The 16,377-nt window shown below is 43.4% G+C and overlaps 1 protein-coding gene across 1 annotated transcript in view; it reads right to left on the bottom strand.

Annotated features, from left to right (window-relative positions):
• Positions 1–1,004: 1,004 nt before the first annotated feature.
• The window catches only part of KLHL12 (kelch like family member 12), a 29,345-nt gene continuing 13,972 nt past the window's right edge, over positions 1,005–16,377 (bottom strand). Inside the window, exons 7-12 of the mRNA XM_032963321.2 lie at positions 10,214–10,320; positions 8,879–9,074; positions 6,496–6,654; positions 5,274–5,372; positions 2,985–3,171; positions 1,005–2,086 (exon numbers count right to left, since the gene is read on the bottom strand). Of these exons, the coding sequence (XP_032819212.1) occupies positions 1,960–2,086; positions 2,985–3,171; positions 5,274–5,372; positions 6,496–6,654; positions 8,879–9,074; positions 10,214–10,320 (875 nt within the window). The 3' untranslated portion in view covers positions 1,005–1,959. The remainder of the gene's footprint in view (positions 2,087–2,984; positions 3,172–5,273; positions 5,373–6,495; positions 6,655–8,878; positions 9,075–10,213; positions 10,321–16,377) is intronic.

Raw genomic sequence — 16,377 nt, forward strand, 5'->3', positions numbered from 1 at the left:
GTTCCGTCTGCTGCGGAACTACAGCCTCATCATGATACTCGAATAAGGTTCTGGATGGGGAAGGGGCCCAGCCACAAGTCCACAAGGGAAAGCAAACCCGTATCAATGTTTGGATGGATTCTAAGTTTTAATATTAAAAACAACACCGCACACACAGCATTTTGTAATTTCAGGCATCATCATACCTAACCATGCAAGAGAAATGTGAAAACTGGGAATGGGGCAAGAGGCAATGACTGTATGGCACCGATAATTCCGAATAAGGGATAACACCGTTATGCTGCATTCCTTATGTCATTGCCCTGCTGCTGTCAAATAATGTGCACAAATTTGGGAAGTCCAAAACAGGACTTGGTACATTACACATGCAGTACGGTGAGGCCGCGTGACACACAATGCACGATGATTGTAAGGACTTTCATTTATCAGGCACTTAAATACCCCTGAATTTCAGAGAACCTTGTATCAACATATCAAAATGACAATGGCAATTGTTTAATTTTATCCGAGGTGATCCTCTGCCACGCAACAATGCATCGGAGCAATCTTGGGTCATAAATGTGCCTTTTGTGTAGCTCTTGTCGAATGCAAATAATACTAAGACAGTCTGTTCTCCAATGTCGCATGTTTTCATAACACGAATTGAATATAACACAATGTATTAGGGATTTTTTTTGTTCATATCACAGATGCAAAATGTATATAACGCGATTGAATGAAAATTTAACGTCGTGCGAGTAGGCATAATCGGTTGTACGGCTGCCTTTGAGCAGCATCACAAGGCACCTCAATCTTTGGTCAGCCTGCATATGCATCTGGTGAGTTATCGCCGACTGCTTTACCCCGTTTTCTATCATTTATTATAACGCGATTTTTCCATAACATGGTGTTCTTCAGGAGCGCAACTACCGCGTAATAGAACAGACTGTTCTTGCAATGTGCCCTGTCCCCGATTGCGACTGTTGCACACCTCTTACCACGCATAAAACAGAAACAAAGGCCACTTGTTATTTACCTTTATTTACACGTTCACAGCCATTTTTTCCCCGCCACATGCGCACAGAATTCCTGTGGCTTTTATTTACACAACACAGGTGGCTTGTGTCTTTAAAATAAAATCAACAAGTAAATTCATACACCAGTTCGCTAAGCTACAGCTTATAAATGGGGGCAAAAAAAAACCTGCACAATGCATCTCCATTTGCAGCACTGAAACACACTTCTTCAAACATGGTTAAACATTAAAGCACTCAAGTGTGTGGTTTATAAAAGTCTGTTATTTCAGGCTACCTCTCCATTTTACTTAGTCCTGATATTGCACTTGCTTGGCTAAACATACTTGAGACTACCTTTAAAGACTTGGCAACTTATCAGTCCAGTGACAGTGAAATGATTAGCTTTGAAACTCATCTTACAGTATGGTAAAAATAGGGCTGTTAAGACAACACTGATAAGAACAACTTTAATTAATTTATATTATTCCGCTCATTTACACGGGAAACGTCACCCAGTCTCAATTCTTTCTCAGGAGGGTCCTGCCAAGTTTTCGCGGTAGACGCCAATGACTGCGATTTATATAATACAATGGCCGACTCTTACAATCAACGATACGGGGATCTTTAACGTAAACTTGGAAAACGGCAAGTATTTCTACGGTTGATACACCCGTACTTTTAATCAGGGTGGCCTCCTGGATTCTAACCGTGACCCCTTTTGCAACACAAATGGCGAACGTGCTAGCGCTACGCCGTGTCTCCCGCCCCCCCCCCCCCACAAATTTGGATTGACGCACATCGGATCGGTCAAACGCTGATGTGCACATGGTTGGCAGCATCGCTATGATGTTCCTATTAGTCTTGCGAACACTGCTGCGTCAGCAACCCTGTTGAAATGTGATATGCACCAGCCCCCCCCACGCACGCACGCACACACACACACACACGCGTGGACGCACAACGGCTATTTCTCACGTAGGACACAGACGCCAGCGTCACAACGCTGGGTCCCCATGGAGGACACCACCTCCCAGGTGTCGATGATCGGGTCGTAGCACTCGATGCTGCTTAGCAGCGAGTTTCCATCGTAACTGCCGTGAAAAGTGGAAAGAGGTGACAGCAACGTCTGGGTTTACAAATGAAAAATGCAAATGCATACAAATTCATGTAGATCTTTTTTTTTAATGGCAATGCAATTTGAAATGGTCATTGATGTAGGGCACACACATTTATATCGTAAATATTTGGAAGAGCCCATTGTGATTATTTTCCCACAATATTTTGAAACCAAAGTTCCATAGGGAGAGTTACTTTTATTTTTATTTGTGGGTATTTTTTTGGACATTACATATACATGTCAATCCAATGCTGGATGAGGGTATCCCTGGGCCATGTGAGTCATGGGGATTATGTGACCATACTTCACTAAACTGGTCGGTGTAGGTTGATGAGGAAGCAGGGTGGGGGTGGGTAGGGACAGAACTAGTTCAGATGTCACTCCCCACTTATGCCAACCGTGGCCAAGCTGAGGTTGCCAGGTTGAGGGCACAGTACACTAACCACTCTAGTGACCGGTCAAAATAAAAGATTACTTGCTCTCGCCAAAGCTGGCGGAAGGACACCCACTAGCGGAGGGGGGGCGGGTGTCAAGAGCCCTCCTCGAGAAGGTATTTTTTGGCCTACTCTTCCACAATGGGCAGACATTTTACAAAGAAGTGGGCACACCCCACTCTTTGCGCCACCACACGCGGACATGCTGATCGACTCAGTGCCGCGTACCCATTTACACTGCGCATTGTGTTCAACTGTCGTGCCGCGAGATCGATTCGGGGACCTCTGGATACGCGCTAACAATTTCAGCACGGCAGCATCCACCGGTCCAATTTTGCACAATTCATACACGGATAATTATTTTTTCGCAGCCCGCTTTAGTGAAGCAATTTCCAAAAACGCAAAAAGGTTGGTGTCGTGAGCAGGGCGCGTCATCACCCGGCGATGGCGTAAAGGCGTCCTCGCAGCACGGCAGCGCCCACGTAGCAGCGCGGCGTGGTCATGCTCGTGATGCTGCTCCACGTGTCCGTGCGGATGTTGTACGACTCGACGGAGGCGAGGTGCGCGGCGCCGTCAAACCCCCCCACCACGTACACGTGGTCGTTTAGCAGTGCCACGCCAGCGCCTGCGTCGTCGCACACCGCCAGGCGGGGGTCATTCGCATAGCTTTTATCAAAACAAAAAAAGCAACGGATAAATCAGGAGCGAAATCTGACAAGCTGTTTCATGAATGGCAAAGTCGATGTGGAGTTTGCACAAAATAGTCGGTTAATTTTAGGGGTGGGGTGCCCGGGCATATCCGTTTTATGAACAAAACCCCATTAATTCTGCGAAGATCAAATTTAGCCCATTTACAGCTTGTCATGTTGTTTATATCGATTTTTATATTATAAATATATTTTTGGTTAAAAAAAACACCACACAAAAGTCACACACAAATCCAATGCTACAGTACTTACTGTGACATACAGTACTAAACTGTGACTGCCAAGTGCAGGACACTTATGCTCGGTGTGGAGACACATCACATAACGAGTGAGTATTACTTGGAACCTTGCGAGATTTTGACATTTCAGGAGTGATATTTTATATTTTTTCCAATTAACATGGTAATGCAAACTCTTTGGTTCTTTCGGTAAAGTCACGTAGGTATAAAATAAAATAAATCACGACGTTTCGGGCGCAACACAAGAATCCATCATCAGGTGATGACGGACGCTCAGGTGATGACGGACGCTTGTGTTACGCCCGAAACGTCGTGATTTTATTTTATACCCACGTGACTTTACCGAAAGAACCAAAGAGTATGGATTCCTGCAGTCACGAAAGCTTCAAATCCAGATGGTAATGCAACTATTTTTAACCTTTTTGAATTTTATTTAAAATATAAAATAAAATTTTAGGGATTCCCCCCCCCCTAACGCCCCATTATACCCAAAGAATATCCTCAGGAAACACTATATCTGGCCATGTTATTGAGGACAGACTGTGCTTGGAAGTGTTCAAGGAACACATAACATAAAAAAACTCGTATATTTTATCTCATAGCCACACCAAGGATGTGTTACTCGGCAGTGTAATGAAATTTCAAGCTTCATTAACAATAGACTTTGGCAGATATGGTCACGTATGACATTTTGGCACTTTAGTGATGTCATGCATATGCATTTCAATGCAACATCAATGCCTTGACATACTTAAAATCTTCTGGTAGCTCCTGTTCTTTTGATGTATTGTTTCTCAGACTGTCATAACTCTTGTTAAACAGCCCCATGAAACACAGCAACCTTAAGGCCACTTAGGAAACCATATTGCGTCAATTTACTTAAATTGTTTGAGTTCAGTCCCAGATCCTGCATATTTTTAATTGGATATATTTTTGGTGGATAAACTGAATAGAAGCGACATTGAAAAACAACTAGTCACTTACTCCAATTCTTATTTTGGTGGCCATTTTCTGTTAATATGTTACCGTGTCATAGCAATTCTGACATGGATTTCGTCAAAGCTGTTGATGCCAAAACACTATGCCAACACTTTCTACCTTCTGCCAGATCCCGCAGTGCTACACAGTGACCTCCAAGATTTAATCTAACAATACCCATCACTTTGTCTTAGGTCTTCCTCCCGGTCACCCCACACTCATGGAGACCACTCCACTGCCTATCTCAATAACCGACTCTCCGCCATCTTGGACACATGCTCTACCCATAGAAAATGTTTTTCACCTAATTATAACTAGAATACTTACCAGCCATGTTACATTCTCTTCTGGACTTATTCATATTTTCCTGCCTTGCCATGAACTTCCCAGCATCAATCTCGGAAAATCAGTGCTCAAACAGCAACTTATTTTTTACTTCTAAGTTAGAGTCCAGCTCTCGTGACCCATATTCATTCTGGATTTACACAGTGAATAATGCTCATTGTGACCATACCACAAATCGCACACCTGCACATGCGGAGAGACCCCACTCCATAACTGCCTCGGTAACCTGCCCCCCCACCAACCCTGCACACGTCCTACCCAGAGAGGAAACAAGATGCCCCTGCATTCGCCACAATGTTTTAAACACCGTGGTTGAATCCAGCTACGCGACCAATAACCACTGTGCTTTATTTATAGAGTGAATATTTGTCATCGTGACCTCGCCGTACGTCGCACCCCACGTGCGAGTGTCATGGGAAAGCGGCGCTGGCATTGCTCCCACTGTGTTGCGTGCTCACCCGAGCGCTTCGTGGACATGGGAGAGACGTGGGACCAGTGGCCTGTGTGCGGGTCGAATCTCTCCACCGAGTTGAGGATGTTGATGCCGTCGTACCCTCCTGTTGCATCGTGCATGCGCACACACACACACACCCCGCATTCCACATTAGCGGGCTGTTGGCAGCTTACGCCAGATGTAAATGTGTATAGCCTTATTGCGAAATAAATTATGTAAACAAGAGGAAGGCAACGATACATCCATTAAAATGGAGTCGCACGATTGTTACACTTGAACTGAATCGAGTGTGGAGGAATCATTTATGAGTTACGGAAATTGTATATAAATACCCTCTGACCATATCATCCAGAATCTGCCCGATCTATTAAGATGTCAGAAACTAAGTAAGATCGAGTCTGGATAGCACTTGGAAGGGTGACTACGAAGCATAAATCAGGTGTTGTTGGCTGCGGGGCCACGTTGTAGACAGCAGAGGGCATTGCAACAAAATCCATTGCTATACAGTACTGTACAATGTTCCTACAACCATGCTCCACGCCTTTACCAAACCACCGACAGGCATGGTGAAGTATGGTCAACGAACACTCACATCCCACACAGCATTGGGAGCTCCTCATCCAGCAGTGGATTGACAAGGGCTGTACATGTACATTAACACGTAAACAATATGCACGTAAAGTCAATAAAATTACGTATCACGTGCAGGATATGTGAATTGAATTTGCGTAAAATAATATTTCACATTTGGAAATTATACATCAATATAACCCTGCAGACAATGGAAAGAATGATAGGCCAAATGAGACAAGATAAGACAATACCAACAAGACAGTACAAATAAGTAAAACAAAAATTACAGCTGGTTTTATTCAACGTGTAACCTTAAGTCATGACAGTTCATATCACAAACAACAACAATTCATTATGTGCCTAATATACAAACCGTAATATTCAATAGCATCCAGTTCATAAGTAATAGCCAAGTTCCATATGGAAAACTTACCATCGTCAGGCATTTAACAGTGCAGGTATAAGTAAGCCTATGGTGCATTTGATTGTAGCGCGGTAAGAGATTAGAAGTGAAAGGCACCGTTTCTTAAGGGCCTCGTAAGTGAGGGATGCCTCAAGTAATCAAGAGGTTGAATTCAAAGTGGAGTCATAAGGATGATATTGCAACGAAGGCTGCTTTCGTGGTCACTACGCCCTCCCGATTCAACACCGACCTACGCAGAAGATGACGCCGTTGGCGACAACCAAGCCGGCGCCCTCGCGTGCCGTGGCCATGTCTCCCAGCATGCTCCACTGGTCGATGTTGGGGTCGTAACGTTCCATGCTCGTGTGCCGCCGGCTGCCGTCGAACCCGCCTGCCACGTATATCATGTCTGCCAGCAGTCGCACAAGACGAACACGCTAGGAGGGAAAACATTTAGAAGTGCTTTCCAACCAAGGTTGCGAGCGTTTCATGCATTATAGCTGTCCGTCCGGCCATCCCTCCGTTCGTAATGGGGGGGGGCGGGTCCTGTAACTCTCTTCAAGATGATCCAAAATTAATTAAGCTTTTGTTGCGTTGTTATTAGGAACTCAACCGAAGGAAAAAAAGTACCAAATCTAAGGGATTTTTTTTCGAATGAAAACAAATATTTTTGGAGATGCAAACCTATTTGCACATATGCAAAACTGAATTTTGCCAGCTTAACTCATCGGACGTATTTACAAAACGATAGCCCGAGGACAAAACCTATGTTGGGGAGCGTTACATTTTCCAAGCATTTTCATGACTGTTTTAATGAAGTTTGCTTGATTCCAAAGGCAATGATAGTAATCATCCTTGGCCATATCGTTATATAGGACTGCCTTTATTTTGAAAAGAGAAAAAGGCCCAAACATGAAAAAGCCTCTAAAACACCGCTATCCTTTTTTTAAAGTTACACAGATGATTCTTAATGATAAAACTATTTTTGCTCAAATGTTACACCTGCATATCAACATACGTCACATTATTTGCACTAAATTGTCAAAATGGCTACTTGAAATTGCCAAACAATAATATGTGGAAGATTACGCTAGCTCCAGATCCTCATTTGGCATTGTTTTGGGAATCCACCGGAGGTTTTACAACTATTATTATTTTACCATCACAAGCCCTCCAGGTTTTCCCCAATGGTAAACTAGGGGAGCAGAGAGCAGAAAATGCAAATTAGGACTCCACAGGCATAGTCCCATGTTAATACAATCGGATAACGAGCAAATATGTTGATAAGCGTGATAGTCTTGACAGCAGTGCTGGCCAGGTTGTCCTTCCTTTTTGCACAGCAACAAATAAATGGCTCTTAATTTATTTCTTCAAGGTCACTCTGCAATAAATCAGTTTGGTTTGAAATTTGACAATGATCACTGCGCAATTATGCGCAAGGGTGAGTTATAACGTGTATATATCTTAGCTAGAACCTAAGCCAACAGAATTAAAATTGCAAAAGCTAAATAAATTATTAAACCCAAGTATGTGACAACAAGCATCTTTCCATGCACATCCAATGGAGAGTGGTGGTACAGTGAATTGTGAAAGTGCTCTACGCAGCCAGCAACCTGGGTCTGATTACCGGTAATGAACACGTCAGTGGTGTCCGAACATATCCTGGGACTCTTAATCGGTCAACTCGGCATTAACGAAGCACTCATTAATGCTGTACTCATCAGCGCAAGAGATGAACAAAGACCGCTGGACGTGGTGCCAGCCACCACACCTCAATGGCCACGGACATGCCACAACAATTCCAGGGCATGGACTGCCAGTAATCGGTATCGGAAATGGCTTCTACAACATCGTCCATTGTGAAGCACTTTGTTTGCCCAAATTTGGAAATCTGATCGCTGCTCCCCATCACAGAGGGTCTCATGACTACCAAAGGTTGTGTGCTCTGTAAAAACCCAGAAAAGTTCAAAACACATTGTTTTCAGACAAACTCTGTTTTCATTGGCGAAGGAGACTTTAAGTAAGTCCATACCAGTGGGTCGGAAACCAAAATAGCAAGAAGAGCCTTTTATAACTTCGGTAATAAAGTAAATATTTCAAGAGCCGCAATGCATGTGAATAACATCACAAAGTGGTACATAAAAGAGCCGCCAGCGGCTCAGGAACCGCAAGGGTGCCGTCCCCTGGTCTATACCATCACAGTAATGGGTTGTCATAGTTGCCTTCTGTACACAAGTTGCTGGTGACAATTCTTGGTAATGATTGCATTAATTTATCCCTTTTTCTTCCCTCCATTTTCTAGAGGTAGCCATTTACAAAGTACACTTTTTTTATAATCACTTGTATACAATGTCCATCGTGTTAGCTCAACACATGTCATAAATACATCAGGGGTTGAGCGGTGTCTGAACCTGTACAGGGCCTCTTTTCTGTGTCAACTAAACTTTGATCGAGTACTTACTGCAGTGACCCAAAAGAGTCGTGGTGCCGGCCAGACAACTTCACACGTTCAGAAATCATGGTTGGATGCATGACGGCCTCAACAGCACTTGTGCGGATAGCATATGGGGATGAACGGTAGAAGGAACTTCTGTATTTTGTCTCGTTGCAACGCGTCTCAATGGGGCCCGTACCTCCGAGAGTTGTCGCCCCGGCCAGGCCGCGGCGCACGTTCATCGGCGCCACAGAGTACCAGACGCCGTCCTCGTCCGCCCCGTAGTCCAGGCACTCCACCGAGCTGAGGCGTGAGCGCCCATCATAGCCGCCCATCACGTACACGCGCTCGTTCAGGGACACCGTCGCCACGTAGCGCCGCTTGCGCGTGATGCTCTGAGGGCAGGCAGCGGAGGGGGATTAGCTCGAGCAAAGTAAGCGGGCATAAGCAGTTTTAAATTGAGCAACCATTGGAAGGATGTCATCAACCAAGTCAAAACTTTAGCTGCCTTATAATTGTACAGCCATTTCCATTTCTTCCAGTGGGTTGGACTCGCTTTCGTGCAGTTCACCGCCGCCCCCGTACCCCCTGCAGCATAACAAAAGGGGGTTGTACTTGCTTCCGTGTAGTTGCACCACCGCTACCCCCCAACCCCCTGCAGCATAACAAAAGGCGGCTTAACTTAGCCCTCGCCCCCACCCACGTCCCTTCCTGGCTCCTCCCCCCCCCCCCTTAACCTGTATATAATCTCGGGTGTCTCAGAGCTCTTCACTTGATACAGCCATTTTGCTGCGACTGTTCCACCTGAAGACGGAAGCTTGTGTTGCCCCCGAAACGTCGTGATTTAATTTAGTTGTCTTCATTTATTGTATTTTACCTACGTGACTTTACCGAAAAAAACAAAGAGTATGTATCCTTGCAGTCACGAAAGCTTCAAATCTAGAATAAGCAGTGTTTTTCCTTACCATTGTGAAGGGCCAATTTAGGCCCTTGGGAGGCAGGAGTTCGCAGCACAGTGGAAGATGTGCTTTTGGATAAATCACCAGGTCATGGTGCGTTATGTCAATCGATCATCATACAAAAACGGTGTTAGACCAGAGGACGCCTCTGAGGACGCCTCTGGTCTAACACCGTTTGAGACGAGGCTCGAAAGAAAACCGTCTCTGGTGTGGACCAATCAGTTTCAAAGACAATGCATATATTATCAGAGTATGTTTTTTTTGTTTGCATTCTGACCACAAGTATTGTGGTTAATGCAGACATGATTCCTTGTAAAATGTTTCAGTTTGGTGTTTTAACATCTTAACACCTGTTTTGTTGCCAGAAAAAAGGGGAAAACCAAATTCTCATATTGTGATTCTAGTTGAGCGTGAATTGGTTTATAGGGAATCATGTGTATTAGCACTGCAGAATTAGTGAAGATACATTGAAAAAATCCCGTGACCCGAACGTTGTGGGGAAGCCCTCATCCAGCAGTGGATTAACGAAAAGGGCTGTACACGTACGTGCGACAGACCGAACAAGGAGCACTCACGGGCAGAAGACTCCAGTCTTGCGATTTAGGGTCGTATTTTTCCACCACGTCAATGGGAGACTGTTGGCTCCCAAAGCCCCCGATCACGAGCAGCACCTCGTTAGCCCCTGCGAGACCAGGCATCGGAAGCACTCGGTGTTAGTAAACACCAAAAGGTCTGAAATGATGGCATCTGTTATTATTATTGACATTGTAAGGATTAATTCGATATAAAATATTCAGCTGTGAACAAAACAAATGTTTTTAAATAAGCTAAACATCACTTTTCATTCACCCTCTATAAGATCTGTGCAACAAAATTGTCACATTAGGCACATAAAGATTCAATGCATTATCAAGTATCATTTGATACTAATACTCGCATAACATGCATCTAATATTGTAAGAATTATTTAGTTCACAGGGTTATTTGACCAGATTTCACATTTTCACTTGTTTATTACAAAAAAATAATCATGCATTTTATACTGCCCTCTATTGCACATCACGTGGCACCACAGCCGAATGACGAACGTGTGCATAGTGGCCCACCATCTATGCAGGTTCAACCCTGCAAAGCTTCAAATATCTGATAAGATCGGGCACATTCTTGATGATTTGGCCATGCATGTGTCACGAACATAAAAAAAAACACAAATAAAACCGATGAATCTCAGTCTTATTGTGCCCAGTATGAAGGAATGTCAACGCAATCTCAGCTCTCCTTTAGTCAGCCAAACTGCTGCGTGTGTCAGCCACAGCAGCACTCGCAATGTGCCAAAACACACGGCGTCTCCATGGGCACGATGACAGGCGCGATGCCAACTAAACTCTCAGCACTGCCATGGAAAAGCAGCCTGTGTCTGTTCAAAATGTTTTTGTTTGAGAAATAATTAAATAAAGAAAACAGTTGCGTTTAAAGTTATCAAGGAGCCAAGATCAATGCCCCAAGCACTCCACACCCATGGAAAACATTGCCTTTCAACTCAACTTTGGCACTTCATGGTACAATGCAGCAGCAGTTGAGTCATTCTCATTGTGCATTTTGTCAAGCAAATTTTTAAATGTATCTTTTTGGGGGGGGGGGGGGTTATCAACGTCTGTGCAAAGAACAATATTATTTCATGTTACTGGCATATAGGCAAATAAAAATGTACTTCCCATCATACTACTCTGTCAGGGAATCACTCGTCGCATTACTGAATGCATAAATAACATCACGGGCCATTTGCTGAATATCCTACAACAGGTCTACCAAACATTACACACTTAAGTGGTTGTGCTGAATAACTTTCTCACTGCATATCGACCAATGAAGTAATCAGACCTGGGAACTGAGCAAATGCTGTTGAAGACAATTTGTAGACAAGTCAAGAGTGACTTTGCAGAGACCATAAACTCACAAAGTTTAAAACCCCAGTTTTATGTCAGGTAACGTCCCAGGATTACAGCGGCACAGTTCGTGTGCAAGCAGTGCAAATTCACCAGGGGCCCACTGACCAGAGGTGCCAGGGTATGAAGAGGGGAAGAAATTGGATAGGGGGCCCCCCCATCTAATTTCTTTGACCAGGATGGGCCCATGTCAAACACGCTTTACCACTGCAGGATTCTAAACCGAGAGCTGGCTTAAGCCAAGTTAAAATGGCGCAATTTTCCTTGGCGTACATTGTTAGTTTTTTTTTTGTAGAGCTGTGCAGTTCCCTTTTATTTTGCAATACCGTGCCATGATAGTCAATCACCGCCCCATTGCGTTAAGAGGGACAGGCCTTGACAGTCAGCCCTAAGGAGCTCAATAACGCAAAGAAGGTATCTAATAATAAAAATATGCCCACTTGAGAAATGAAAAAAGCGGGAGTTTAGCATGTTAAATTAGTAAATGTGTGAAGAACTAAAGTGAGCATTACATGCACCTCCATAGACATTAATTCTGTTCTCCTATTAAGCATATTCATCCTGATTTAAAGCTTTCGTGACTGCAGTAATTCATATTCTTAGTTTTTTCGGTAAAGTCACGTTGAAGAGAAACAACAAAATAACAAAATATATATAAAACAATAAAAAAAAAAATTCTCACGACGTTTCGACCATAACTCAAACGGTCATCATCAGGTGTGTCGGTTTGCATAAATTTATTTTGAAAACGGCATGTTTATTTATTTATATATATAAATAACGTTTGCGTCACGCGCAACGATGGCAGTTTGCCAGGACTAGTCCATCTATTTTTTGAAAAGAGGAGGGGGGAGACGAAATTTGTTTTTATGTATGCTGTCTGAAAGGCACTGTAAGCGTGAACAATCAATCAAGAACTGAAATGATTTATCAAATCTTTCCAATGATTGCTAAGATAGAATCCATCTTCTCGGTTGAAATTGTCTCTGTGTTTGTATATGTGGATAGCCTCATGAACGAATCTCTCATGGAAGCCAGATGGCTTACAAAGAACCTCCGTCTTGGAAAAGTCAATGGCATGTGAGCCTACTGAATTAGAACAATGATCTGCTACGGCCGAGGTGTTGGTCCTACCGTGTTTAAGGTCTGCTTTATGTTCACGAATGCGGTCCGAGATATGGCGTTTGGTTTCTCCAATGTAACTACTACCACAGAGGCAACTTAGTTTGTAGACACCAGGGTATTGTATGTCCGGAATCACATCTTTTACAGACGGAACCAGATCACGGATTTTATGTAATGTGTTGAAACGGACCTGGATCTTGTGTTTATTCAAGATTTTGGAGATCTTTTTTGTGATCCCAGCAATGTAGGGTAAAGTGATGGTTTTGAAAGGCTCCTCAAGAGGGTTCTTCTTCATGGTTTGAGTGATAGCTTTGCGGATTGTATAGTCGGAGTAACCATTAGCCCTAAGAGCTTGGTGTACGTGCTTGAGTTCACTGCTTATGTGTTCCTGGTCGGATATGCATTGGGCTCTATGATACAGAGTCTTGATGAGAGAATTCTTCTGTGATGGATGGTGGTGGGAATCCGGTTTCAGATAAGCATCCGTATGGGTAGCTTTCCTGTAGACAGAGTGGCTCATTGAACCATCAGGTCTCTTTTTAATTAGGACATCCAAAAAAGGTATCTTGCCATCTATTTCGACTTCCATGGTAAATCTGATGGCTGGGTGTATGGAATTGATGTGGTCGAAGAATTGGTCTAGAGCAGGCCGGCCATGTGGCCAGATGACAAAAGTGTCATCCACGTACCTCTTCCATAAGGTTGGGCGCAGAGTGGCAGTCTGGATGGCGTCAGTCTCAAATTTCTCCATGAAAATGTTAGCTATAACTGGAGAAAGGGGGGAGCCCATTGGGGTGCCCTCAGTTTGTTTGTAGAAAGTTCCATTCCAAGTGAAGTATGTATTGGTTAAACAGTGTCTCACCAGGGGGGGTACCTCAGTGTTTAGTCCTTGATGAACCAAGTCTTCAATGATTGCAATGGTGTCAGGTACAGGAACCTTGGTGAATAAGGAAACTACATCAAAACTGACAAGCAGGTCGTCTGGGGACAGGGAAATACCCTTGATTGTTGATACCAGGTGAGTAGAATTTTGTACCGCAGAGGTGGTCTTTCCAGTGAAAGGACGCAGGATTTCAGACAAAAAACGAGCTAGTTTGTAGGTGGGGGAGCTGATAGTAGAGACTATGGGACGAAGAGGTGTATCAACTTTATGTATTTTTGGTAAGCCGTATAATCTTGGTGGCCTGGCAGCAGAAGGTTTCAACGAAAACTGTTTAGATTGATCAATTAATGCGGTTGAATCAGAAATTATTTTGTTGGTTTGTGTGACGAGGCTGTTGGTGGGATCTCTTTTTATTTTTGTATAACTACCATCGTCGAGTAATTCTTTAATTTTGTTGTTGTATTCTATTTTATCCATGATAACAGTAGCATTGCCTTTGTCAGCTGAGAGAACTACAATATCATTCCTCTTTTTTAATTTATATAATTCAAAACGCTCATCTTTGCTGAGGTTGCTAGCTGGCATCTTAGCGTTTTTGAGGGTTGCAGCGATTTCAGATCTTGCTACGTCTGCAGCGATGTGACCCAGGCCCCTGAGAGCAACGTCTACTTGGGCAATTATATCATTAACTGGTATGTGTTTAGGTGTGACTGCAAAGTTTAGACCTTTAGCTAAAACGGATTTCAGACCATCGGAAATAGAACTGTTACTGCGATTAATTACGACTTTATTAACGTCTAACTTTTTGGTGTGCGAAACGAATTCTTTTCAAAACTAGCTTAGCTCTTATCTCAGAAAAAATCAGACTTATACGCACAGAACTAGATCAGTTAGACAAGACACTCTACAAATCACACTTATCATTGACGGCAATAATGTCCACATCGGATTGGGAACATGTAGACAATATGACTGCCTCTTCAGCTGCTACTATGTCGACCAAATGTAAGGAAAACCTGATTTCCAAATTTAACCTCCTTTTCAACAAAAGACCGGACCCACACACCAAAAAGTTAGACGTTAATAAAGTCGTAATTAATCGCAGTAACAGTTCTATTTCCGATGGTCTGAAATCCGTTTTAGCTAAAGGTCTAAACTTTGCACTCACACCTAAACACATACCAGTTAATGATATAATTGCCCAAGTAGACGTTGCTCTCAGGGGCCTGGGTCACATCGCTGCAGACGTAGCAAGATCTGAAATCGCTGCAACCCTCAAAAACGCTAAGATGCCAGCTAGCAACCTCAGCAAAGATGAGCGTTTTGAACTATATAAATTAAAAAAGAGGAATGATATTGTAGTTCTCTCAGCTGACAAAGGCAATGCTACTGTTATCATGGATAAAATAGAATACAACAACAAAATTAAAGAATTACTCGACGATGGTAGTTATACAAAAATAAAAAGAGATCCCACCAACAGCCTCGTCACACAAACCAACAAAATAATTTCTGATTCAACCGCATTAATTGATCAATCTAAACAGTTTTCGTTGAAACCTTCTGCTGCCAGGCCACCAAGATTATACGGCTTACCAAAAATACATAAAGTTGATACACCTCTTCGTCCCATAGTCTCTACTATCAGCTCCCCCACCTACAAACTAGCTCGTTTTTTGTCTGAAATCCTGCGTCCTTTCACTGGAAAGACCACCTCTGCGGTACAAAATTCTACTCACCTGGTATCAACAATCAAGGGTATTTCCCTGTCCCCAGACGACCTGCTTGTCAGTTTTGATGTAGTTTCCTTATTCACCAAGGTTCCTGTACCTGACACCATTGCAATCATTGAAGACTTGGTTCATCAAGGACTAAACACTGAGGTACCCCCCCTGGTGAGACACTGTTTAACCAATACATACTTCACTTGGAATGGAACTTTCTACAAACAAACTGAGGGCACCCCAATGGGCTCCCCCCTTTCTCCAGTTATAGCTAACATTTTCATGGAGAAATTTGAGACTGACGCCATCCAGACTGCCACTCTGCGCCCAACCTTATGGAAGAGGTACGTGGATGACACTTTTGTCATCTGGCCACATGGCCGGCCTGCTCTAGACCAATTCTTCGACCACATCAATTCCATACACCCAGCCATCAGATTTACCATGGAAGTCGAAATAGATGGCAAGATACCTTTTTTGGATGTCCTAATTAAAAAGAGACCTGATGGTTCAATGAGCCACTCTGTCTACAGGAAAGCTACCCATACGGATGCTTATCTGAAACCGGATTCCCACCACCATCCATCACAGAAGAATTCTCTCATCAAGACTCTGTATCATAGAGCCCAATGCATATCCGACCAGGAACACATAAGCAGTGAACTCAAGCACGTACACCAAGCTCTTAGGGCTAATGGTTACTCCGACTATACAATCCGCAAAGCTATCACTCAAACCATGAAGAAGAACCCTCTTGAGGAGCCTTTCAAAACCATCACTTTACCCTACATTGCTGGGATCACAAAAAAGATCTCCAAAATCTTGAATAAACACAAGATCCAGGTCCGTTTCAACACATTACATAAAATCCGTGATCTGGTTCCGTCTGTAAAAGATGTGATTCCGGACATACAATACCCTGGTGTCTACAAACTAAGTTGCCTCTGTGGTAGTAGTTACATTGGAGAAACCAAACGCCATATCTCGGACCGCATTCGTGAACATAAAGCAGACCTTAAACACGGTAGGACCAACACCTCGGCCGTAGCAGATCATTGTTC

Source organism: Petromyzon marinus, chromosome 30, assembly GCF_048934315.1.
Source record: "Petromyzon marinus isolate PM22_M1 ecotype Great Lakes invasive population chromosome 30, UKy_Petmar_22M1.pri1.0, whole genome shotgun sequence".
In the NCBI taxonomy this organism is placed as follows: Eukaryota; Metazoa; Chordata; class Hyperoartia; order Petromyzontiformes; family Petromyzontidae; genus Petromyzon; species Petromyzon marinus.